Source organism: Baudoinia panamericana (assembly GCF_000338955.1).
Source record: "Baudoinia panamericana UAMH 10762 unplaced genomic scaffold BAUCOscaffold_8, whole genome shotgun sequence".
NCBI lineage: Eukaryota > Fungi > Ascomycota > Dothideomycetes > Mycosphaerellales > Teratosphaeriaceae > Baudoinia > Baudoinia panamericana.
The window spans coordinates 118462-139788 of record NW_006911264.1 but is presented as its reverse complement, the minus strand read 5'-3'; the positions used below and the strand labels follow the sequence as shown (position 1 = coordinate 139788).

Sequence of the window (21327 nt, the reverse complement as noted above, 5' to 3'; positions counted from 1 at the left end):
GTATCATGTTGTACGTGGGATCTGGGGCGGGTGGAGATGGAATGAAATGGCTTTGTCTTGTTATGCAATATACAACAGTGATATCCCGGATTGTGCGTTTCAGCCCTGCAGTAGGGCTGCAACTCGGTCCCGACACCTTTGAACGTCAATCGCGACCTTGCATGGCTGACTTTACATACCTATATCGCTACCGAATAATATTCACAACCATTTTGGATGGGACATGCGGCGAGGGTCGCATAGAAGTAGTCGTTACCGAGTAGTGACTGTTACGACAATCTGAGTCCTGCAATCATGAGCAATAACAATCTCCCGCCACTACGCCCTCCGCCCAGGCCTCATTCACCGGCAGGTCAAAGGTCGCAATCGTCATTGTCGCAGACTTCGGTGCGAAGCGAGTCAAGCATGTCAACAACATCCAATGACTCAGGCAAAGCAATGCCAATGCCAGCGATTCGGCGTTCTCCCTTTTCGCAGCAATCTGCCCAGGCGCAGGCCAGACCGTCAACCGCTGGCGGACCTACGCCGTCGCAGAGTACCAGCAGCCTCGCATTACATCAACAAAACATTCGGACGTCTGTTGATGCACCACTGCGGAACGTATCACCTTCGATGTCCGGAGCATCCATTGGGCACCGCGCAAGGCAGCGCAGCCAAGGGTTCTTTGAGCCTTCTTTACCGCATACCACATCGAACAGTACCGGCCTGAGTGCTTCAACCATCGCCGCTCAGACCGCGATGCACCATATGTCGCCACCACCAATGCATGGCTGGGAACGTAAGCGATCACATCCCGGACTAGCTCCTATCAATACTGGCGGAGACGCTAGCAGACGGTCGAGTAACACGCAAAGCCCGCAGGTGTACTCGGCCGGCGGTCTACCCTACAGTAATGGTACTGTGGGTGGCAACAAGCTGGCTGCAGCAACGGCAGCGAATGTTGCATTCCCAAATGGTCGAAGCCCGCTACCTTCGCCAAACTCAATAGCGCCTCAAAGCTCGCCTCCGCCGATCTCTACCCCTGATAAGGAGCCGAAAGCCAAGAGTTCGAAGATGAAGCTCTTCTCGAAACCCAAGTCCCTGTCCTTAGCGAAGGACAAAGAGGGTAAAGTACCCGCTGGCGCTCCCTCACCTGGAAAAGGAAGCATCACCGCGAGCCTTCTTCGAAACGGATTTGCCAGTGCTTCGACGACTAGCCTTGTTGACCCAACTTCTGGTGCGGGTTCGATCTATTCGTCTGCGAATGCGTCTACTTCTACGCTTGTACCCCTGACAACCTTGGACAAGGAGAAGGAGAAGCGCCCTCACTTCTTGTCAAGGCAGAAGCACAAGCTCAAGGATGAGCCTGCTCAGCTTCCGCTGTCTTCTGCTCATTCCAACTCCCAACCCACTAACCCGGAGAAGCCGCAACCGCTCTATTCGTTCACCCCTGATTCACCGGGTCCTGGCAGCTTCACGAAGTCAATGTCCGGCTTCGATCTCAGACACGGCGCTCGGGCATTACGCGAGAAGAAGAAAGAAGAGAAAGCTGCTGCTGCCGCTGCGAAGCTCGATTTGGCACCGTCCGTGACGAATACATCCACTACGGGGCAATCTGATCAGTACCTTGGGCCCAGTCAATATGATAACAACTTCGGACCTCCCTCTGTCAGCGCAAGTGTCTTCTCCTTCCCAACCGACACCACTGCCTCGGCGATGACTTCGCTGCAAACATTCAATAGCATCGGCGCGCAGATGGGTCTTCCTGGTATTGGGCCGGACGATGCGTGGCCGCTTCTCAAGGCTCGCCTACTCAACCTGTTCTCGGGTGAAGATCTGCGAACACCAATCGAAGACTTCAACATGCTCGTCAACGTGCATATTCGACGGTGCATACAGCGCAAATCTCCAATTGTTCTGATTGAAGATGTCCGCGAGCTGCTCCAAACCGGCTTCGTTTCGCTCTCACAGACTCTGAGGGGCGTGCCTGACGATAGGCTTGTGCTCAAACTTGTCGAAATGTGGATTAGCGTGTACGGCACCGTCTTGCCATTCCTGCAAGCTGTCTTTCTGCCCCTCGACCTGGAGTTCAAAGGCACAGGTACCATCATGAGCGCGCGGGAAGCGCAAGAGTTCTGGGGCGCTATGCCGCAGTCACTGAAATCTGACGAGAGACCCTCCTCCGCTGGCGGCACGATACGAATGCCAAGCCTTGGTGAAGAGCTAGATGTGCGACGGTTGACGCTCATCTCCTTCCGAGACACTGTCATATTACCGCGCCATGAGCCGTTGATGGCTACTTTCAGCCGGCTATCGCTTGACAGCATCAATGCCGGGGCGTCACCTGACCCTGCCGCAGAGGGACGCAAGCACGCGCGAAGTGATCCCGCGACCACCGGTGCCGAGAGACCTGGTACTGCAGGCAGCCTCAGCCCACATCTGAGCAGCTTCAACTCGCAAGGCTCGACATTGCTTGATGCCGCCAGCAGTTCCTCGGGCGGCGCTCTGAGCTTGGCGAGTAGAAGCCGCGCGACGTCGAACACCTCAGCAGGCTCGTTCGGCACCAGCATGCCGCATCTTGGCTCGCCAATCAGCGCTGGGCCGGGTTCATTCAGCGCCACGAATCAACCAGTCTCTCCGCCTGCAGCCTTCACCGACCCTGCGAAAGTCACGGAGACGGTGGCAAGGATGCTGCAGTGCCTGTACGTCCTGGCTAGTTGTCAGACCGGCGATGTCGGACAGGGCATTGTAGAGCGGCTTACGGGCGCCTTGAAGTATAATTGGCTTGGTCGAGGAAGGACTGGTAGGGATCGACGAGGGTTTGTGGGCATGAGAAGTCCTATTGCGCAAAGGGTAGGCTTGGTTGGTGCGTAGCTTAGCGTTGTTGGATATGAGCGCTGCCTTGGATCAGTGCTACTTTATGATGGATGAATGATGCGTTATGACCCGATTGTCATGATTCAGATCGCCCGACGTCGCTATGCTATTTCCGTTGGGTCGCAGTGTTTCAATGAAAGCTCGCTATAGCTTAGCATGATCTCATCGGAGCCGGAAACTCCAATGCCTTCGGGCCAGCCGAGTCACGTTGAGCTTCAAAAGCGAACATACCGATGATGGGAGCTCCGTAACGTTAGACCGGGTACAAACCTAGCTAGTGAGTGGATTAAAGCGCCTTGCGGATAGCTCATCAGCTTGCCATACGGCTGCCCTACACTCGCATTCCTACGCAGCCACCAGCCTCTGGCTCCCGTCGTACCATCTGACTCGGCCCATTCCTCTCAACCAGGTGCCACCACTTCAACTGTTCCGCAACGTCACTCTGTAACGCTTCGACAAGAGCCCCCAGCCCTAATCCTCGATCTCATCCAGCAACGTATCACTCTGAATGCTAACCGCATCTTCGCCATCATTTTCAACATCATCCCCATCCACCGACTCATCGGCATCCGTCTCCTCCGTCTTCCGCCTCTTAGCAGGACTCATCGCGCTATCTTCCGGACTAGCCGCGTCCATAGTCACCTCGCGCTCGCTGGCGCTAGTGAACCCCTCGCTACTTAAGCCCTCGCTCTTGGTGCGCATAGAGCCCCCCTTCTGCCCGAAACGGTGGGTGCGTCTCGTGCCGAAGAACTGAATGTACCAATCGAAGTACTTATCGTTGTCGTTATACCACTTGTGCTCGTCTGCTGTATATCTCTCCTTCGCCCTCCCGTCCGACCCGTGCTTCGCGACCTTGCCCTCAGCGTCTCCGACTTCCTCTGCCTCCTTCTTACGCTTGTCAGGATTGTTGCTCTGCTTCTGGCCCAACGCAGCTCGAATGCGCTTCGTGACCGTCGCCTTGTCAATATAGCAGCCGTTCCAAGACATGCGATCGCGCACCTCCGTATTGCCGCAACCGGCTTCCGAACAAATACGCAGGAGCGGCACACGGCAAAGCATATCTGGGCAGAAGTCGATGATGCACATGGCGGCACGTCCGGTGAGTACTAGCGTGTTGTCGTACTGCTGACGCGTGATAAGCGTGTCGTAGATGCGGAAGCGCGCCTGCTCCAGGCCTAGGGAGTGGCTCTTCTTGCCCGGCAACCAGCGGATACAGATGTGCTTGCACAACTCCCATTCTACCTCACCAGCCTCGGCGGCATCGAGTACCTCGTACGGGGTGGTGCACTTCAGCTCACTCGCTCTCGCCCTGTCAGCGTCGCTAGCAAAGGAGAAATTGCCTTCGCCGCCAGCGCTTTCGGACTTTTTGCGCGGACTGCCCTCGGCCTTCGTATCCTCTTCGCCGCCAGCTTCGCTACTCTTGCTCGGGGAACTGACTTCGGTCGTAAATATCCTAGCTTTCGGAGGAGCCACGCCGCCTGCCGCGACAAACGCTCGCGCAGCCGCAATGGTGTTCCTTCCAGTGTTGCCGGCTTTTTTGGCCGCTCTTTGAAGCTTCTGCTTCTCGAGAAGCTCCTGGTCAATCTTATCCACGACGGGCTGATTCTTCTTTCGTACCACGTTCATTGCTTCGATGATACCAGCATCGTAGTGACTCTCATCCCAGCTTGCATCTTCCTTGGCCTGGACGAAATCGATCTGGCGATGCCATGGCATCTTCTCCGCCTCGGCCGGCTTGCGCATGGTACGCTTGGCGTTCTTGCGGTTCTTCGCGGTCTTGCTGATCTTGCCGACCTTCTTACGCTCGGATGGACGCTCGCCCTCGGGGTATGGTGGGATCGGACATGCTGGCATCTCACTATGCGCTTTAGCTGTCAACGACAACTTCCTCTTCCTGCCCTTCGAATCGGTAGGGCCGTTGTCGTCGATCGTGAGCGCATCGACAAACGTACCGGCGCCGATAGCCTTGCCTCCTATACTAGGCATGCCGAAGACCGGTGTTTGTTGGTGCATGCTGTTGACACGTCCAAGAGACTGCGGCTTCTGAGCGCCAGGTTGCGGCATGCCAAGAATTGGCGCGTGTTGTGCCATACCATGGACTCCGCCAACGTGCTGCGGATGACCAAACGGCAGTGGCGGCGGGCCCATTGCGCCTTGATGATTAAATCCTGGGTGCTGATACTGGCCTGGCAGCGTCTGACCAAACGACTGTGGCATTGATTGAGGATTTGGTTGTGAGCGGAGCATCTGTGGTGGTGGTGGCATACCGTGTCCATTGGATGGTGGGCCGTGATGCATCTGTTGCGGCGGCATCCCATTTGGAGCGCCGTGCGGACCTCCCATCGAAGGCTGACGGCCCGGAGGCGGACCCTGCTGCGGCTGCATCATGGGCATAGTCCGCGAGAAGGGCGAGCTGCTCGAAATATATTGGGTGTTGCGATGCTCAGAGTAGACACCGATGCTGAGGTTGCGCCATTTGGTCCGCTTAAGCAGGTTCATGTAAGCATCGTTGGCCGCCTGCTTGTCGATGAGCCACTTGTCAAGTGGGAAGTCTTCGAGGTATCGAAGCATCTCCTTGTCTTGCTCGCGATGGTAGTCTTCAGTCAAGTCCCAATTGCCCTGCAGCGGCGCCAAACGGTCTTGGCAGTACATTTGCTCAAACTTGCGGCGCGCTGTTTCGTCAAAACCGGAAATCCTCCATGGACGCTCGAGATCGATGGCTTTGCTGGGATCATCGTTGGGCTTCGCTTCTGATTTATACTTCTCATGGTCGTCGGAAGAGATGGAAACGACGCTCTTCTGATCATCCTCCATGTATGAATGGTCTTCGAGTTCGGCAGGGTCGACATCGCTGTAGTCAATGGAGCCTTCATCGACAGCTTCCCGCTCGACTTCTTGACTCGGCTGCGCTAGTAAGCAAGGCCACGTCGGTTCGATAGGCTGTAGAAATAAACTTACATCATCAAGCATGATAGCATCCTCCGCACCGGAGCTTGGCTTGCCTTGATTGCGCTGGGCTTGCAGCACGCTTTCACGTCTCTCGAGCTCCTCGAGGTCACTGAGTGGTGACCCATCGTCACTTTCATCGGCTTTCTTGTCATCTGAGTTGGTAAGGTCTACAGTGGTAAGCTTCTGCTGCAAAACGATGTTCTCTTCATCAAGCTCAGCATCTTTAGCATCTTCACGAGCTAGAGTAGGATTTGTTGGCGCATTAGCTGACGGAAGAGAGTAGGCTGGCGCTGGTGTTTTGCGTGGCCTGCCAACCCTACGCTTGGCTGACGGTGGAGGCATGGCTTTCTGGTCTCGTGCATTGCGCTCGGCAGCCGCACGGTCGCGTGCTTCAATGTCACGTGCTTGCTGCTCTGGGGAAGCAACGGGCGCCTGAGCGGCGACTGCGGACATGGCAATCTTTCCAATAGCGCTGTCGTGGGCATAATCTGTCATATCTACAGTCAGTAGGCGATAGCAGAAGCTGACGCTGGGATCTCACTTGCGTTTCAACAAGCAGCGTGAGGCTACGCGATGTGTCAAGGCGGTATGAGCTGGAAAGAACTGTCTCTAGTCAGCACAGTGTGCTTTCAAGCAGTCACGTCAGTGAGCGGCGTCGACAGCCCACGGTTGCCAGTCCGGTCCAGAAGGTATTCCAGTCCAGTCTAGTCCAGCGGTCATGGTCCTTGAGATGGATGTCCAAGGTGAAGTACGGTGAAGTTTGCAGAAATGGCACGAACGAACAGAACGCCAAGCTTAATATTCGAAGCGCAGTGATTCACTTGGAAACGGCTTCGGTCTCACGTGCACGCATGACAACGTGCGTGTTGGCGTTGGGATTGTTCGAGAGGTTACTGTCGAGACGGTGGAGGAAGGAACGCACCGGACGCACCTTCTGCTTTCGTCGAGCGACCAGTGTTCGAAGCTCGCTAACCTGACTTCACATGCGGTCTGTAACAATCGCACACAGCGTCAGCCAGGGATAAGCTGCACGTTCAGTAACATCGTGCACCTCCCATAGTAAGGTCGATATGGTCGAAGCGTGAAGAGAAGAGAAAGGTAGGTCAATGAAGTGAAGCGCAACTTGCGCGTTGGACGGAGGTGGGCTAATGCGGAGCTTACCCGCTTTCGGCGATAGCGCGTACGAAGTGAATACAGAGCGAACCAATGACGCAAGTAGCGGGCCCGCGCTTCATGCCTGTGTGACGCGAGACTGATGTCCAGCGTGTGGTGGATTTGAGGCGCATCAGGAGCATTCATAGTGATCACCTCAGGTATACTCGCCGCCGCCGCATCGCCTTGGAGGAGGGAGAGGAAGGCGCTACGTGGTACACGGCAGGTCCAGACAATGCGCTTCGATGCAGCAGCTGCAATCGACGACCGGACTTTCTGAGGCTTTCGTAATTGCGTGGAGAATGGCATCCTCGAGAAACGTCTGCATGTTCAAGACGTATAGGACTTCTGGAGATACCGATCATCGTCGCGCATCCAGGAGGGGCGACTGCCCGCATTTCACCATCCCCTTTCGCCGCGACGGGGTCATCTGCTACAATTTTGTGTCCATAGCATGTTGGTAGCGCTTTCTCGCCCCTTCCGTAACCAGTGCCATGGATACTCATATGATAGCCTCGCCGCTATGCTCCACTTCAAAGCCTAAGTCGGCGAGTCGCTTCTGCTTCGTCTTGTCGGTCTTCTTGCGTTCTGCATCCTCGGCCTTCTTCAATGCAAAGACCTTCTCGACCGACGCAAGCTGATAAGGTTCCGGGATGTAATCGTCCTTGTCCAGGTCCTACACACTCATTAGCGGACCAACCCAGAATCATGGGAACAACAAAAGCCTCGTACGATCTCCCCAAGCAAGCTCACGTTCTCCCCTCGTACCAGGAATAAACCTCGATCGATATCCGCATACACATTCTGCACGAACAGTCTTTCGACCGTGTCCTGCAAAACAAGGTTGCCAAACTGGTCCCAGCTTCTTAATACACCGATAAGTTTCCGCCCATCTCTTAGCGCAACCATCAGTTTCTTGTCCGTAAGATCCAGTAGTTGGGCGGCAGTCGTGAACATCTGTGGCGGTAGTTGTGCCACTACAGGAGCGCCAGGAGGACCCATACCCATCTGCTGCTGGCCGGGACCTGGAGGCATCATTTGTGGAGGTGGAGTAGGCATTGGACCTTGTGGCTGTTGGCTCATATGTGGCGGTCCAGGCGGGTGCTGGCCCGGTGGTGGGCCAGCACCAGCATCATGGAGGCTGAGATGCTCCATATGCTCCAGTAATTCTGTAATGAGCGTTGAAAGGAGTGTTCATGGGTCCATCATTTGTGCAATTGGCTGAGATGGAGCAGTGAAGGCGGGATGAGTGAAGCGGGACAGTGGCTGCCAAGGCCGGCGTCACTTCACATAGCTACACGAGCAATCCATCATACATCTGCCCATCATCGGAAGTTGGAGAATTCTTGGCACTTCGAGTAGCTGGCAAGGAGGTCGCATAGTACCTGTCTGCATGGAAAGTGTGTCACGGCGTACAACCACCAGGCTCGCCTTCATTGGAGCCCCGGTAGTACTGCCAGAGACGGACATGGAGCAGTATAGAGGGGGCGTAGACAAGTAGTCGCGGAGCTGCGATAGTATAAAACACCGGATGATTGGCCGTCCAAGCTCGTATCAACAATCATGCTCTCCGCCTTTCGTCCCGAAGCCATTCATGAGTTCAAACAGCGGGACAAGTCTAAGGTGGAGTCACTACTAGCATACGGAGATAGGCTGCTTGTTGGTTTGAATACGGGAAGCTTGCGCATATACCGTGTCAATGAGAACGCTGGTCAAGAGGCTGCTACATTAGAGGCAAACGGTCAAGATGACGATGGCACTAGCACCGCGACAGCTAAGCCGAAGGCAGTGGAGTTACTACGCGAGGAGGAGAAGTTCAGTCGCAAACCCGTACAGCAGCTAGCCATGATCAAGGAAGCCAACCTTCTAGTCAGTCTCAGCGACGGTTATGTGTCTCTCCACGACTTGCAGACACGCCAGCTGGTTGAGCGCCTTGAGCGAACCAAAGGCGCAGTATGCTTCACCACCACAAGCAATGTGGTCAAGGAGGACCCTGATGCGCCGCCTTCACTGGTCAGCCGTCTTGCTGTGGGTGTAAAGCGGAAGGCGCTGGTCTGGACATGGCGAGACATGGAGATGGAGAGCAGTGGGCCGCTCGAAATCGCCACCGAGGCGACTGTGAAGAACTTGATTTGGGTGCAGGGGAAAGGAGGTGTGGTACGGCTTGTGGTGGGCATGGATGCAGGCTTCAGCATACTGAATCCGGAGGCTGGAAATCCGGAGGAGGATGCCCGATCGGTCTACAAGCCTGCGTCGAGACAGGATGCTACATCAGGGGAGCTAGCTGGTGTGAGATTTGGTGCGGTGAGCAGTAGTGGCATGGGCTATATGGGTATGGGATCTTGGGTGCCGAAGCCTATGGCCACTGGTCTTTCTGAAGGCCAGATTTTGCTCGCCAAGGACGTGAACACTCTTTTCACGGATTTAGATGGCCACCCGTTAGAGAAGCGGCAAGTGCCGTGGGCAATGGCACCCGAGGCGGTAGGCTTCAGCTACCCTTACCTACTCGCACTGCAGCCGCCGGAGAAGGGTACGTTGCAGATCCGGAACCCGGATACACTAAGTCTGCTACAAACGATCAGCATTCCAGGTGCAGCGATACTGCATGTACCACAGCCGAACATCAGCTTGGCACACGCTGGTAAAGGCTTCATCGTGGCTTCAGACCGCACAATTTGGCGGATGAACGCCCTGCCGTACGATACGCAGGTGCAGGAGCTTGTAGAGAAGCACCGCTTTGACGAGGCTGTCAGTCTTCTCGACTTGCTCGAAGACACTCTGATCGACGACAAAGCGGGCAGAATTCGCGAAGTCAAGATGCAGAAAGCGACGCACCTCTTTCAGCAGCAGAAGTATCGAGCAGCGCTGGACTTGTTCACCGAAGCCGAGGCGCCTCCTGCGAGGGTCATCGCGCTGTATCCGCAAAGCATCGCTGGTGACCTGAGCAGTGTGCCAGAAGCCACCACCGACGGTGAGGAAGTTGGGGAGGATGACAGCAAGCCAGAAGAGACTCCGGTGAAAGAACCTCACAGCACGCCACAGAAAGGCGTTCTTGGCAAACTGAAAGCAGGGCACGCGCGGCGGGATTCTGACGCTGCTTCGACCAGGAACACTCCTCGAGCCGACAGTGACAACATGAGCATACGGACTTCCAAAATCCCTCCTGCCAAACCAACCGACAGACCATTGGAAGGCGACGACCTGAAGATTGCGGTTCGGTGTCTATGCTCCTTCCTCGCACAAGCGCGCGTCCAAATCCAGAAATACCTCACCACCCAGGGCGCCTTGAAAGAGAATCCGCCTGAGCTCGATCCGGAGACAGACAAACCTGCTTTCGCGAACCTGCTGCCCACGGACATCTTCACTACCGCTACCTACAATCCGAAGACTCTCGACTGGCAGAAAGAACTCCTCGAAACAGCAAAGCTCGTCGATACAACCCTGTTTCGCGCCTACATGCTCGCCCTGCCTTCACTTGCAGGGCCGTTGTTCCGACTCGACAACTTCTGTGATCCGGACGTTGTGCAGGCGAGTTTGTACGAGCACGAGCGTTACGGCGACCTGATTGACTTCCTGCATGGCAAGAGGCTGCATCGGCAGGTGCTCGAAATGCTGACGAAGTTCGGCAAAGGTGAGGCAGATGCTGAGGCGACACCGGACGACATGAAAGGGCCGGATAGGACGATCGCGTATCTAAAACAGCTTCCGCCGGAGCTGGTCGATCTGGTTCTGGAGTTCGTACGGTGGCCGGTAGACGAGAGTCCAAGCGAGGCGATGGATGTTTTTGTTGCTGATACTGACCATGCTGAACGCATGCCGAGGAAGAAGGTGCTGAAGTTCTTGGAGGGCATCGATAAGGAGAGAGGGGACGGCAAGCTGGAAATGCAATACCTTGAGCATGTTGTCAATGAGTGGGGTGATCAAACACCTGAGTTCAACCAGCAGCTGGTTGAGCTATATCTGGCGCGGCTCAAAGCACAGGAGGCTGCGTCTGCCGAACGGGAAGAGCTACAGCGCAAGCTGGAAGCTTTTTTGCGCCGGAGCAGGACGTACAATCAGAGCGCTACCTTCCGACAGTTACCGGCTGACGATGCGACATTTTTTGAGTCCCGCGCGATCGTACTGAAGGCGATGGGCAACCATAAGCAGGCGCTCAGCATCTACGTCTTCCAGATCAAGGATTCTGCCAGAGCGGAGCAGTATTGCAATGAGGTGTACCTGTTCGAGCAACATCGGGATAAGGATCTTTGCTTAATCGACGGGATAACTCCGCACGAAAAGGCGACTTACGGCACAGGCTTCGAATCGGAGGATGCCGCTAATCAGCCCAACGTCTTCGCGCTGTTGCTGGGTCTCTACTTGCGCCCGCCACCAGGTGAGGAGAAGCGCTGGCCCGAAGCATTGGAACTGCTGAGCAGACACGGTGCTCGCTTACCTGCTTCGAGTACGCTGAACCTTATGCCAGACGACCTGGCCATCAAGGAGCTGCAGGATTACTTCCGAGGACGCATCCGCAATGCGACTTCAATCTTGCGGCAGACTAGTGTCATAAAGAGCCTCTCTGCGGTACAGCGCGTGAACACGGAGCGGCAGTGGCTACTCGGTGCTGACCAGGTTGTAGACGCGGGTGGAAAGGGTGGTAGGAACCGCAGAGTGAGGATCACGGAGGAGGACCATTGTCGGGTTTGCCACAAGCGCTTTGGTGCGAGTGCGATCCGAGTCAACCCTGACAACACTGTAGTGCATTATGGTTGTGTTGGGAAGAAACCTAGTGAAGCCGGCCCAACGACAGCAGGCAGAAGGGCCAGTGCTCAAAGAGGCTGGAATTGATACAATGGTGAATGACAAGGACCTTCTAGGCACAAGAATGCATGCAATAGGCCCGGCTTCCTGCACTTCACGATGCCTATTTGTCGATACTACCTTCCGCACTGTACGGTGCTCCTGCCTCATGCTGAGGATTTGCAGTTACTCTCAGTTCGCTCATGGACAGCAGAGGTAGGTGCGGCTTCAATGCGACTTACACTCATCGTCAGCTCAGAGGTACCGCAAGACTGTTTGGGCCCCCACCTCCAACACATTCTCCCACTTGTGCATTTCTAGGCGGGTATCATTATGTCTCGCAGAACGATAGACATCAATATGGAATCCAGCGAGTTCCCGGATCGGCCCCCTCCCTCACCACGTCTTCCGAACATGCCTTGTTCTATGGGCGGCGACCCGTCGTCCGAAGCAGCGGAGATGGACATCGAGGAAGGCGAGGTCATCGAAGTCACTCCTCGCTTTTCAGATCTCCCTCAATCTCCCACAACGACGCCGCGTCAACCCGTCGGACTACCGTCGCAGTTCGACGGCCCACTGTCGACAACAACGTTTGGACGTCCTTCACTACCGGCGTCGGAATATGAGGGTAGCTCATGGCATATACGTTCCGAGTGCGCCACCTCAAGCCCGGCTCGAACGGCTGAAAGCGAGGCGGTTAACGCTCCAGCCCGACGGCTTTCGCAGTCAACTTTAGATGTGCTGGCGTCCACAGCACGGTCGGTAGTCCGACCGTCTACGGAGGTACCGCACGAGTCCGGTGATGCTTGCTTGATAGCGCTACCATCAATCTCCTCGAGTCGCTCACGGAGTCTGGAAGACAGTCCAGGAGCGTCACCCGTGGCCTCTTCAGCACCCTTAGTATTCCGCAGCAGGAGCTCATCTCTATCGTCTGATTGCCTCGGCCGCCACCCTCGCCATGGCATTACGACCTACGCTGATGTTCCGAAGGAGACAGGCCTTCTTGTTCCGGACGAAACCCAGCTAAGACCCGGCCGCGCGGAGCGTGAGAGGACGCCGCACTAGGTGCGTGGCTCAACGAATGGCATGTACCTTGGCGATCTGCACACTCCCTGGCGAAGGCTGCAGGCCGAGATGCGAGAGCACGTCGAGCGCAGCCCGTCGCCATCTCGGGAACAGGTGATGCTGCCGTTTCTGGAAAGCTTCGATCAAAGCATGAGTTGGGACAAGAAGCGAATCGAGATTGCGAGACAGACTCTGTGCAATCCTAGCTCCTGGATGACCAAATTTTGGGACGTGACGCCACGCAAACGCTCGAAGAAGGAGAAGTGTCCGGACTGCAAGCGGAGAAAGTGTTATTGCTCCTCTACAAGCTCCGAACCTCCTGCGAAGAGGGCGAAGAAGGAACACAAGAAGTACACCCACGCGCAAGAGGGTGCCGAGGACTGTGCAGAGACTGTGGCAGAACCGGAGAACGATCTCCAAGTGGCTAGAAAGTTACTCGACCTCCAGTGCAACGACCCGTCTGCAAGGCGGTCTCTGAAGACTGTAGCCGAGACGGATTCGCCGCCAAAGCCGCGAAGAATCCGCCTCTTACCGCCCAAGCCTCCAAAAGCCGATGGAAGCGTGAGATGTGGCAGCTGCAGGAAGTTTCTCGGCCTCGGCGACCACGTCAACGACGAGTTTGCCGCCGCGATCTGCTTCTGTGACTGCGGAGAAGGTGTCTATTGTGGCACCCGGTGCCTTTCACGCCATAAGCAGAGTCACCACGGGTTTGGCGAGGCAGCGGAGAATAATCAGGCCTCAAAGCGGAACGGCAGCATGACCACGACATGCGCACAGTGTGAAGCAGCTTTGCCCGAGGACACATATGATTTTGACACCGACGAGGAGTTGATCTTCGAGTGCAATGTGTGCGAGACCGCCAGGTTGTGCAGTGATGAATGCCTTGCCTTGCATTTCTCGATGTGTGATAGCCCTGCCAAGGGTCCTAGTGCTAGAGCAAAAGGGAAAATGAGAGCACGCTCTCGGTCACCCGAGAAGGAGAATGAAGAAGATGAACAAGACGACTGCTGGCGCAGATGTTATCATTGTCTTGCGCCGCTACCGGAAGAGCACGCCAAAGGCGATGATGATGAGCCTGTAGAATGCCAAGTCTGCGACGATGTCATTTGCTGCAGTGACTCGTGCCTTGACGAGCATTGGGGCGATGAACATCCTGATGCGACCATCTCGCCTCCCCGCACTGCCTGCAGCCGCTGTCTCGCCAGACCACTGGGTCCAAATCGTCTTCAACGCTGCACATGCGGCAAACGTCTGTACTGCGACGCGGAGTGCCTACAGTTGGATTGGGACGAGAGGTTGCATCGATGCACCGACAAAAAGCACTGCAATCGCTGCGGCGTGTCGCAAGCTGAGGACGGTGGGCCTCTGAAGTCATGCCCTTGCGACCAGAAGTTCTATTGCAGCAAGACGTGCCTTGTGAGCGACCGGAAATACAGCGTTCACTCGTGTGAGCTCTCCGAATCTGACAAGTCGTCGCGAGCGGGCCTGAAGAGTTACGAGCCGGACACATCAGCGGGTGCGGCAATCATCGGTCACAGGTTCCTTGACAATCGCACACTGGAGTATCAAGTGATCCGTCCAGATCAGCCCACGATTACCGTCCGCGCAACAACATTGCAGGGACAGTCATGGACGGACAAGATGCGGAGCTACTGGACACACCCCGAGTCCATGAAGCTTAAGCGGAAGGTGATGGAGCATCCTCTGGACTACGACCGCGAGCCCGGACCTATAGGACGATTTGTACAATCTGCTGCAATCTTCGCATACCGAGAACTCCTCTGTAATGTGAGGGAGTTCTCGGCAGGTGGTCAGGATGAACGACGCGCTGAATCTCTAGGGCCTGAGTAGGACAAGGCTTTGGCGAAGTTCTGGAGACATGTTGAGGTAAGCTACAAGTGGTCGCATGTCGCGAACGTCATGCAACAGCAGCGACGACAAGCGGACTCAACAGTATCATGAGCAGTAGAATGCACGACATCCGATTCTTTCAGGCTTCGCAATTGACATTCGCTTCATGGTAACGAAGTGTTCCATCGTTCGATCGATCCAACGGCCAAACGTTTCTCAGTCTAGCTTTGACTTGGGCACGGTCCAAACGCTTTACGTCGCGTCCATTGTATGATATCAGTGCGGTGAACTGCACTCGCCAGCCTGGAAGCATCCCTGGCTTGCGTTGCTCCCCTGGTATTGCCTGCGCAAACGAGGAGTGCCTCATTGTTGTGTAGTGCATGGCGAGGAGCTTGGCTGTATGTGATCGACGACTGTATGACGTACGCTTCCAATCGGAAGCCGAGGCACATGACATCGAGTTATTGCTGGGTGCAGCCGCTAGGACCTGCGGCCGTGGAGCGATCGGAAGCGCATGCACGCCGGAGGCCACGCACTTAGCCTTCGCATGATCGAGACTTCGGATAGGTGTGGCTGCGACGACACGCATCGTGAAAACACGCAGGAAGACGTAAGCTGAGCGTCTTCTGCGCAGCAAGCACCGCGTACTCTTCAACGTTTATTCTTCAAGTGATGGATTCGGCATCCGCAAGTCTAGAATCTACAGTGACATCCATTAGTGCGGCGGTGCGCCGAGTGCAGTTTCCGCTTTGGCGACACCAAGCTTCTGTGCGACATAGCCGAGAGCGCGCTATGATAGGCTGCAGCGGCGCCAACGGCGAGCCGCACAGGAGATGAGATGAAGGAGTGTAGGCAAATGAGCTTCCATCAGCCACATATGACATCCACAACCGCGTGGAATCATGCCAGGACTCGTGGCCCGGTCGACATCGCTTTCTTGGCTCTGGTAGTTCTTTCGAAACATGACATCAGCTGTGAAGACGTAGATATGGCCCATGCAACAGTCGTAGAAGCAGCGCCACATCATCGCCAGCGCACGTTTAACTCAAGCTTTACCATGCCATCCAATCGAAGCGCGCCGACGCCACTTTTCAATGGAGGGCTTCGAGCCGAGATTTGGGACGGGTTGCAGTCTGCTGTGTTCGATTGAAAGTCGACGCTTTTGTGTGACGCAGGGGCGGTAAGTCATGCCAGATAGTCACCCCACGTGGATGTATCATGTTGAAAACAGGTCCCTCACACTCCCTGGAACGGTCCTGTCAGAAAGAAGTCGTCCACAGCGAGACAGAGCTCCAGAAAGCGATGTACCATGTGTAGCTGAAACTGTTTCCATATGCGGGGATGCAATAGCACGCGCTCCATTAGCTCGCCCCTTAGCGTGACTCGGCAGGGGGGATGGCGCGTGCTGCATGAAGTGAAACTGGGCAAGCTTCAGCAAGCAAGAGCGCACTTTGTGCAGGAAAGCAGGCAAATGAGATAATCAAAGGCACATCTTAACCTTCGGACGTAATCCTTCTCTCCCTCCTTTCTTTCCACCACCGCGCCGTCAAGCATTCACATCAGTGACCGGTCCTGTACAAGCTCCATATCGGTAGCCCACAGACTTTCGTCGACCACAAGCACTTCAGTCACCAGCAGTTTTTGCACCGTCAACCACTCTTCGACACCATGAAGACCACGTTCGCCATCCTCGCTGGCGCCGTCCTCGCTGCCGCCCAAGACCTCAGCTCGCTGCCTCAGTGCGGTGTAAGTAACCCCGACGATCCTGTGCCAGCATCGAAGGAGTACCTCATTGCGCGCTCGGTCGGCCTCTGACTGAACTGTTCATCACTGACCAGCGCACAGCAAACATGCATCAACAACATGCTCCAGGTTGCCAGCTCCCAGCTCGGCTGCGCGGTAGGCAACGTGACCTGCTACTGCACCTCGCCCGAGTTCGGCTACGGTGTCCGTGACTGCTCGAACCAGGCCTGCCAGAACTCGGCGGACGCGCAGTCTGTCATCTCATACGGTCTCACATTCTGCTCAGGTAAGGGACCGCAATGGGAGCTGTTTGCGACCCTGCACTAATATCTGAGATCAGCTGCTCTCGCTCAACAGGTCGCGTCCGGTAGCAGCGCGGTCACTGCCTCTGCAAGCGCTGTCTCCGTCCTCGCTTCTGCCGGTGGCTCAGCGGTGTCTGGTCTCTCAGGTATTGCGTCTGGCGCCTCTTCCGGACCTGCTTCCGCCGTTGCAACCGCGACCGTTACCTCGACTGCTGTGCCAAGCGGCAGCGGTAGTGGCTCCCCAGTCACCACCTCTGCCCTCATCGCGCTCGTCTCTGCTTCGGGCTCGTCATACACGACCACTACCGGCTTCACGACGATCTATGGCGCTGGTGTTGTGGGTGGTGCCGGCGCGAGCTCAGGCAGCGCTGGTGCTGCAAGTGGCGCCAGCGGCAGTCCTTCCGCAATTACCACCTCCGCCTTGACCGCAGTCGTGTCCGCTTCTGGCACTCAGTACACCACCACCACCGGCGAGACGACCATCTTCGCTGGAGGTGCGGGTAACGCCACTGCCGGTTCTGCCTCTGGAACTGGTGCAGCCGTTGCAGGCGGTGCTGTCTCGTCTGGCGCGTCTGGTGTGTCTTCCGGGGCGGCTGCCGCTTCATCCGGCGTTTCTTCAGGTGCCGCTGGCGCTTCGTCGCGTGCCTCCTCCGCAGGTGGCGCGGTCAGCTCAGGTGCTTCATCTGCAGCTGGTGCCGCTAGCTCAGGTGCCGCGAGCGCCTCTACGCGCGCCTCCAGCGGTAAGTTCAAACTACACATAGTTCCTCGTGAGGAACAAAACTAACATCTTCCTTAGCCGCCGCAAGCGGAAGCGCCGCTGCCTCATCAAGCGCCGCCGGCGCCGCCGCAGTTCAGACGCTCGCTCCAGGTCTCCTGGGTGCCGCCGCGCTCGCCCTTCTCGCGTTGTAAAAGAGCTGCAGTCACGTTCTTGTCGGCACCAAGATCGTTCCTTCCGCGAGCGTTCAAGGGGTATAAAACGCACATACACGCGTCTAACGCTCGTCACGACTTGAGAGAGCACAGGCTGGCTCTCCCACGAGATGGAGGAAGTTGAAGAGAGTGTTCTTGATGCTTGCGATGATACCACCAAAGCGGGCTGCTGCTTTGACATGCATTTTTTCCACGAGCGTTGCATGGGCTGACGGTGTCATATTATCTCTCGGATGGGTTGTCTCGTAGTAGATAGTAATGTATCGAAGAGGTGAAGTTTGAAAGTACCATCAGCATAACTTGCATTCCTTAACTCGGACCATACATGAAGCTCGACGTCGGTTGATAAGGTAGGTTAGCGTAACCTCACGCGTACGACTTCATTCTCACACAAGCGATCTATTTGGCTGGTAGAAGACTGCACAGCAGCGAACTGGAAAGACGAAGACATATAACTGTGATGATCGACCATACCATATATGAGGGATAAGACCGTGCGTAACTGCGTAGACCAATCCCAATGATATGCGAGGTAAAAGCTGGGCACATATGCATGAGCTGAAATACGCAGGAAGCTGGTGTTCGCGTTTGGCCGGCCCAGCAAGCAACATCGCTGATAACGACTGCGTACCTAAGCTCCGCTGAGGGCGCCTGACTCAATCTGACTGATTGCCGGAAGGTAGACAATTGTTACCTTTACACCAGCTGACTCAGAACACGGCGCATGGCACATGTATCCGCCCGGTCTTGCAGCCGGCAACCCTAGTATTGCCACAGTCTTACAAGTATATGGACGGAGAGGTGGTTGAAACCGAAGTGTATTCAAGTAGCTTCTCATCAGGTCACGTCTTGTTTAACCTCTCCTTCCTACACTCACTACCAATGGCAGACATGGCGATGGCAGCGTCGCACAGTGAGCCCTTCCAATGGAACCAGAATGTTAGGTCCGTGAATGATGAGCAGACCGAGTATCGTTACTCAAGTCCCGGAGGAGCTACGCAGCAAACCCATCACCCTCTCCCAACCGTCGCCCAAATTGAAGGCACTGGTCGTCCTCTACCGAAGACATGCATCGGTATGCCTGGCCACCAAATATCATTGGCCTAAGCAGAGACGGAATATAGCTGATGCAGGAACCGATCAGTAACTTGTGTCGACCATCGCATCTTCCCAACAACTCTTCTCCGATCACAGCTCAGCGAGGCGTCCTTATTGCGCACCATTGTCGGACATCTACCGCCCGTCTTTCATTGGTTTTGATATCACACCCCAAGGCTTCGAGGCCTTGATCTTGGTTTCCCACACGCGTACATACAGTAATCGTGCAACTCATGGGAGCAGAACGCTGGCGTTGCGAGCGCAGAGCGTGGCACCCACTGCTCAACGGATCCTAGATCTGCCCGAAGCTGGAAGCGCTGTCTCCGGCCCATGAGCACAAAGTGCAGATTATGGTTTTTGGGACGATCAGCACAGGGTCGGTGGACCAGATAGATCTGTGGGACGCTTGCTGGGCAGCACCGACTTGCTAGCTGCATTGGCACCAATGGCATTCAGCAAGCCCTTCAAGTGATATCGAATGGTCCTGGGCGCAGCCTTAGAGCGGCAGGGTATGGCGCAAACAATGCGGGGATGCGAGTTCGATATCTATACGGGCAAGCTCCGGCAGGTCGTTCAGAAAGTGTCCGGTCGTGAACGTTTTAGCACCTGAAAGGGCCGTCGACCAGGAAGGGACAGCGATCTGAACTGACATAAATGTACTAAGCATACAGCTTGCTCTCCCGACCGCCAATGGACAAAGCCTCGGGGCCTTGCATAGCCTTTTTGATTCTACGATTTACATCCTGCTCCGGAATGAATGCGCCTCCGATCATAACGCTAAACGCCCGTACAATGAGGTGAGTTTCACTCGCCGTGCCCGTGATCATGCTCCGACTGCTGCTGCGGCGGCGGCGGCGGACAGCACGACCCATTAGTCCCGCAACCCTCACCACACTCCAACAGGCAAGCATCGGCCCCTCGCACGCTGCCAGCGTGGCTATGACTTTGCGACTTCGGCGCCGATCCGTGTCCACCATCGCCATCATGCGAGTGCGCATGCTCCTCCTGGTGGTCATGATCCGGATCCAGGCAGAACTCCGGCTGAATTGTAGACGAATGGATGCCGTACTCGTGCAAACACTCCCGGATGTTCTGGGCGAGGTGCATGTACCGCGCGGAGCCTTCGTCTTTGAAGTCGAACTCGACTTGCACGTGCAAGCTGGCCACGAGCTTCGTGTCGCTCAACTGCCATACGTGCAGATGATGGCAGCTCAGGATGCCGGGTAGGTCCTGTATGTCGGCTGTAATGTCGTCGATGTTGATACCGATTGGCACGGCTTGGAGCAGGATGCGAGATGCGGCCTTGCAGAGCGGGATCGCCGATGCGAGGATAATGACTGTGATTACGAGCGAAATGGCCGGGTCGAAGTAGAAGCGGCCCGGGAAGGAGGTAAGCCAGATGATCAGGGCGGTGGCAATGACGCCGATGTTGCCGAGGGCGTCGCCCATGACGTGCAGGAGGATGCCTCTCATGTTCAGGTCGCCGTGTGAGTGGCCATGGCCTTTGCTTGCGTCCTTCGGCTGGCGGTGGATGTGTTGTTTGTGATCGATGGACTTGCGCTTGGATAACGTTCCGTAACCGTTCGAGTGATTGCCAATCAGAGCGCTTTCCTCATGTGCGTGGTCTGCGTGGTCGTGCGAGTCGTCGTGATCGTCGCCAACAGCATTCTCGTTTTCTTGCTCGGTGTCGTCCTCTGACTCGTAAGGTCCTAGACGGCTGGCATCTATAATTGATTTGCGAAACGCGCTTGGGTTGACCTGAATGTCGTCGAAGCTTGAGTATGCGCGAGATCGTGACCGGCTATGAGCGTGCTTGGCGAACTTTGGCTGCCGCGGAGACTCAGCGTTCACCGCGGTAGCCTCGCTGCCTTCCGTGTCCGTTCTCTGCGTCTTCGGCCAGCCTGCAACCTGGTGTTCCGGAAGCACGTCCGCTACATTGCCGCCTTCCTCTGCAAAATGCGCATGGGCGTGCCCTTCCTCTGCATGGCGCACCCCGTCCCCGTGCTCATGCTCGTGACTGTGCTCCTCGCCTTCACCATGGCTATGACCACCAGGTCCATGACTGTGGTCGTGGAAGAGGAATATGCCCGCAATGTTCGAGGCAAGGCCGAAGCAACCCACGATGAGAATTAGCTTGGGCTGGGAAACTTCAGGCTTGTCGACAAAGCGCTGGATTGCCTCGAGGAAGATGGTCACGCATAGTGCGACCAAGAAGACACCGTTCACCAACGCACCAAGCGTCTCTGCCCGCTGCCATCCGTAGGTGTACATTTTGCTGTTCGACTTGCGGTTTGCGACCTGCACCGCCCACAGGCCGACAAGAAGCGAAAGGACGTCGTTGAGCATGTGGAAGGCATCGGCCACCAGGGCGAGAGAGTGAACGACATAGCCGATAATGAGCTCGGTGAAGAAGAAGACAATGTCGATGGCCAGGAGGATGGCAATGCGCTGCGTCTTGGTCAGACCCATGTTGCCGGCGAGGCTTGCCACTGATTGGTATCCGAAGAGTATCTGCGGCCTGGAAAGCAAGAAGAAAGAAGGTGGTATTATTCGCGACGATGATCTGTCATTACGGTAGCAAACCTCGCCACATCCGGTC

At 56.0% G+C, this 21327-nt stretch overlaps 12 protein-coding genes across 12 annotated transcripts; 7 read left to right on the top strand and 5 right to left on the bottom strand.

The window, feature by feature from the left end:
* Positions 1-421: 421 nt before the first annotated feature.
* Positions 422-2853, top strand: BAUCODRAFT_123454 (uncharacterized protein; the record flags this gene model as incomplete). Its single annotated transcript, XM_007679469.1, has 2 exons — positions 422-460; positions 496-2853. The coding sequence occupies 2 exons, from the start codon at positions 422-424 to the stop codon at positions 2851-2853; spliced, it is 2397 nt and encodes a 798-aa protein (XP_007677659.1).
* A 474-nt stretch (positions 2854-3327) lies between these two features.
* On the bottom strand, positions 3328-6258 carry BAUCODRAFT_149005 (uncharacterized protein; the record flags this gene model as incomplete). Its single annotated transcript, XM_007679468.1, has 2 exons — positions 3328-5760; positions 5815-6258. 2 exons carry the CDS (start codon positions 6256-6258, stop codon positions 3328-3330), a joined length of 2877 nt encoding a protein of 958 aa, XP_007677658.1.
* A 162-nt stretch (positions 6259-6420) lies between these two features.
* Positions 6421-6799, top strand: BAUCODRAFT_520196 (uncharacterized protein). Its single transcript, XM_007679467.1, has one exon. It carries the CDS (start codon positions 6540-6542, stop codon positions 6780-6782), a length of 243 nt encoding a protein of 80 aa, XP_007677657.1. The 5' UTR covers positions 6421-6539; the 3' UTR covers positions 6783-6799.
* Positions 6800-7126: 327 nt separating this feature from the next.
* BAUCODRAFT_34961 (uncharacterized protein) lies at positions 7127-8215 on the bottom strand. The gene is made up of 2 exons (XM_007679186.1): positions 7690-8215; positions 7127-7633 (listed from the first exon to the last, which is right to left on the bottom strand). The coding sequence occupies exons 1-2, from the start codon at positions 8110-8112 to the stop codon at positions 7460-7462; spliced, it is 597 nt and encodes a 198-aa protein (XP_007677376.1). The 5' UTR covers positions 8113-8215; the 3' UTR covers positions 7127-7459.
* A 305-nt stretch (positions 8216-8520) lies between these two features.
* Positions 8521-11787, top strand: BAUCODRAFT_72958 (uncharacterized protein; the record flags this gene model as incomplete). Its single annotated transcript, XM_007679416.1, has 1 exon — positions 8521-11787. One exon carries the CDS (start codon positions 8521-8523, stop codon positions 11785-11787), a length of 3267 nt encoding a protein of 1088 aa, XP_007677606.1.
* A 285-nt stretch (positions 11788-12072) lies between these two features.
* BAUCODRAFT_149002 (uncharacterized protein) lies at positions 12073-12804 on the top strand (the record flags this gene model as incomplete). The annotated part of the gene is made up of 1 exon (XM_007679466.1): positions 12073-12804. The coding sequence occupies one exon, from the start codon at positions 12073-12075 to the stop codon at positions 12802-12804; it is 732 nt and encodes a 243-aa protein (XP_007677656.1).
* A 69-nt stretch (positions 12805-12873) lies between these two features.
* BAUCODRAFT_149001 (uncharacterized protein) lies at positions 12874-14655 on the top strand (the record flags this gene model as incomplete). The annotated part of the gene is made up of 1 exon (XM_007679465.1): positions 12874-14655. One exon carries the CDS (start codon positions 12874-12876, stop codon positions 14653-14655), a length of 1782 nt encoding a protein of 593 aa, XP_007677655.1.
* A 69-nt stretch (positions 14656-14724) lies between these two features.
* On the bottom strand, positions 14725-15368 carry BAUCODRAFT_520026 (uncharacterized protein). Its single transcript, XM_007679464.1, has one exon. The coding sequence runs from the start codon at positions 15242-15244 to the stop codon at positions 14795-14797; it is 450 nt and encodes a 149-aa protein (XP_007677654.1). The 5' UTR covers positions 15245-15368; the 3' UTR covers positions 14725-14794.
* Positions 15369-16319: 951 nt separating this feature from the next.
* BAUCODRAFT_34958 (uncharacterized protein) lies at positions 16320-16821 on the top strand. The gene has a single exon (XM_007679185.1). The coding sequence runs from the start codon at positions 16519-16521 to the stop codon at positions 16723-16725; it is 207 nt and encodes a 68-aa protein (XP_007677375.1). The 5' UTR covers positions 16320-16518; the 3' UTR covers positions 16726-16821.
* A 1509-nt stretch (positions 16822-18330) lies between these two features.
* On the top strand, positions 18331-18835 carry BAUCODRAFT_520166 (uncharacterized protein). Its single transcript, XM_007679463.1, has 3 exons — positions 18331-18569; positions 18622-18705; positions 18775-18835. Exons 1-3 carry the CDS (start codon positions 18420-18422, stop codon positions 18775-18777), a joined length of 237 nt encoding a protein of 78 aa, XP_007677653.1. The 5' UTR covers positions 18331-18419; the 3' UTR covers positions 18778-18835.
* BAUCODRAFT_520000 (uncharacterized protein) lies at positions 18817-19367 on the bottom strand. Its single transcript, XM_007679462.1, has one exon. The coding sequence runs from the start codon at positions 19178-19180 to the stop codon at positions 18893-18895; it is 288 nt and encodes a 95-aa protein (XP_007677652.1). The 5' UTR covers positions 19181-19367; the 3' UTR covers positions 18817-18892.
* Positions 19368-19580: 213 nt separating this feature from the next.
* On the bottom strand, positions 19581-21197 carry BAUCODRAFT_40738 (uncharacterized protein; the record flags this gene model as incomplete). The annotated part of the gene is made up of 1 exon (XM_007679303.1): positions 19581-21197. A coding segment is annotated over one exon (1617 nt), but the record flags the coding sequence as incomplete, so codon positions are not given.
* Between the last annotated feature and the right edge of the window lie 130 nt (positions 21198-21327).

Excerpts from the sequence above, each read along its gene's own strand:
- BAUCODRAFT_520026 (XM_007679464.1), bottom strand. The coding sequence starts at position 15,244 with ATGCGTGTCGTCGCAGCCACACCTATCCGAAGTCTCGATCATGCGAAG.
- BAUCODRAFT_34958 (XM_007679185.1), top strand. The coding sequence starts at position 16,519 with ATGCTCCAGGTTGCCAGCTCCCAGCTCGGCTGCGCGGTAGGCAACGTG.
- BAUCODRAFT_520000 (XM_007679462.1), bottom strand. The coding sequence starts at position 19,180 with ATGCCATTGGTGCCAATGCAGCTAGCAAGTCGGTGCTGCCCAGCAAGC.
- BAUCODRAFT_34961 (XM_007679186.1), bottom strand. The coding sequence starts at position 8,112 with ATGGAGCATCTCAGCCTCCATGATGCTGGTGCTGGCCCACCACCGGGC. Across the intron at positions 7,634-7,689 it reads TGAGCTTGCTTGGGGAGATC|GACCTGGACAAGGACGATTA; the intron begins GTACGAGGCTTT and ends ATGAGTGTGTAG.
- BAUCODRAFT_520196 (XM_007679467.1), top strand. The coding sequence starts at position 6,540 with ATGTCCAAGGTGAAGTACGGTGAAGTTTGCAGAAATGGCACGAACGAA.
- BAUCODRAFT_520166 (XM_007679463.1), top strand. The coding sequence starts at position 18,420 with ATGGACGGAGAGGTGGTTGAAACCGAAGTGTATTCAAGTAGCTTCTCA. Across the intron at positions 18,570-18,621 it reads CCTTCCAATGGAACCAGAAT|GAGCTACGCAGCAAACCCAT; the intron begins GTTAGGTCCGTG and ends CAAGTCCCGGAG.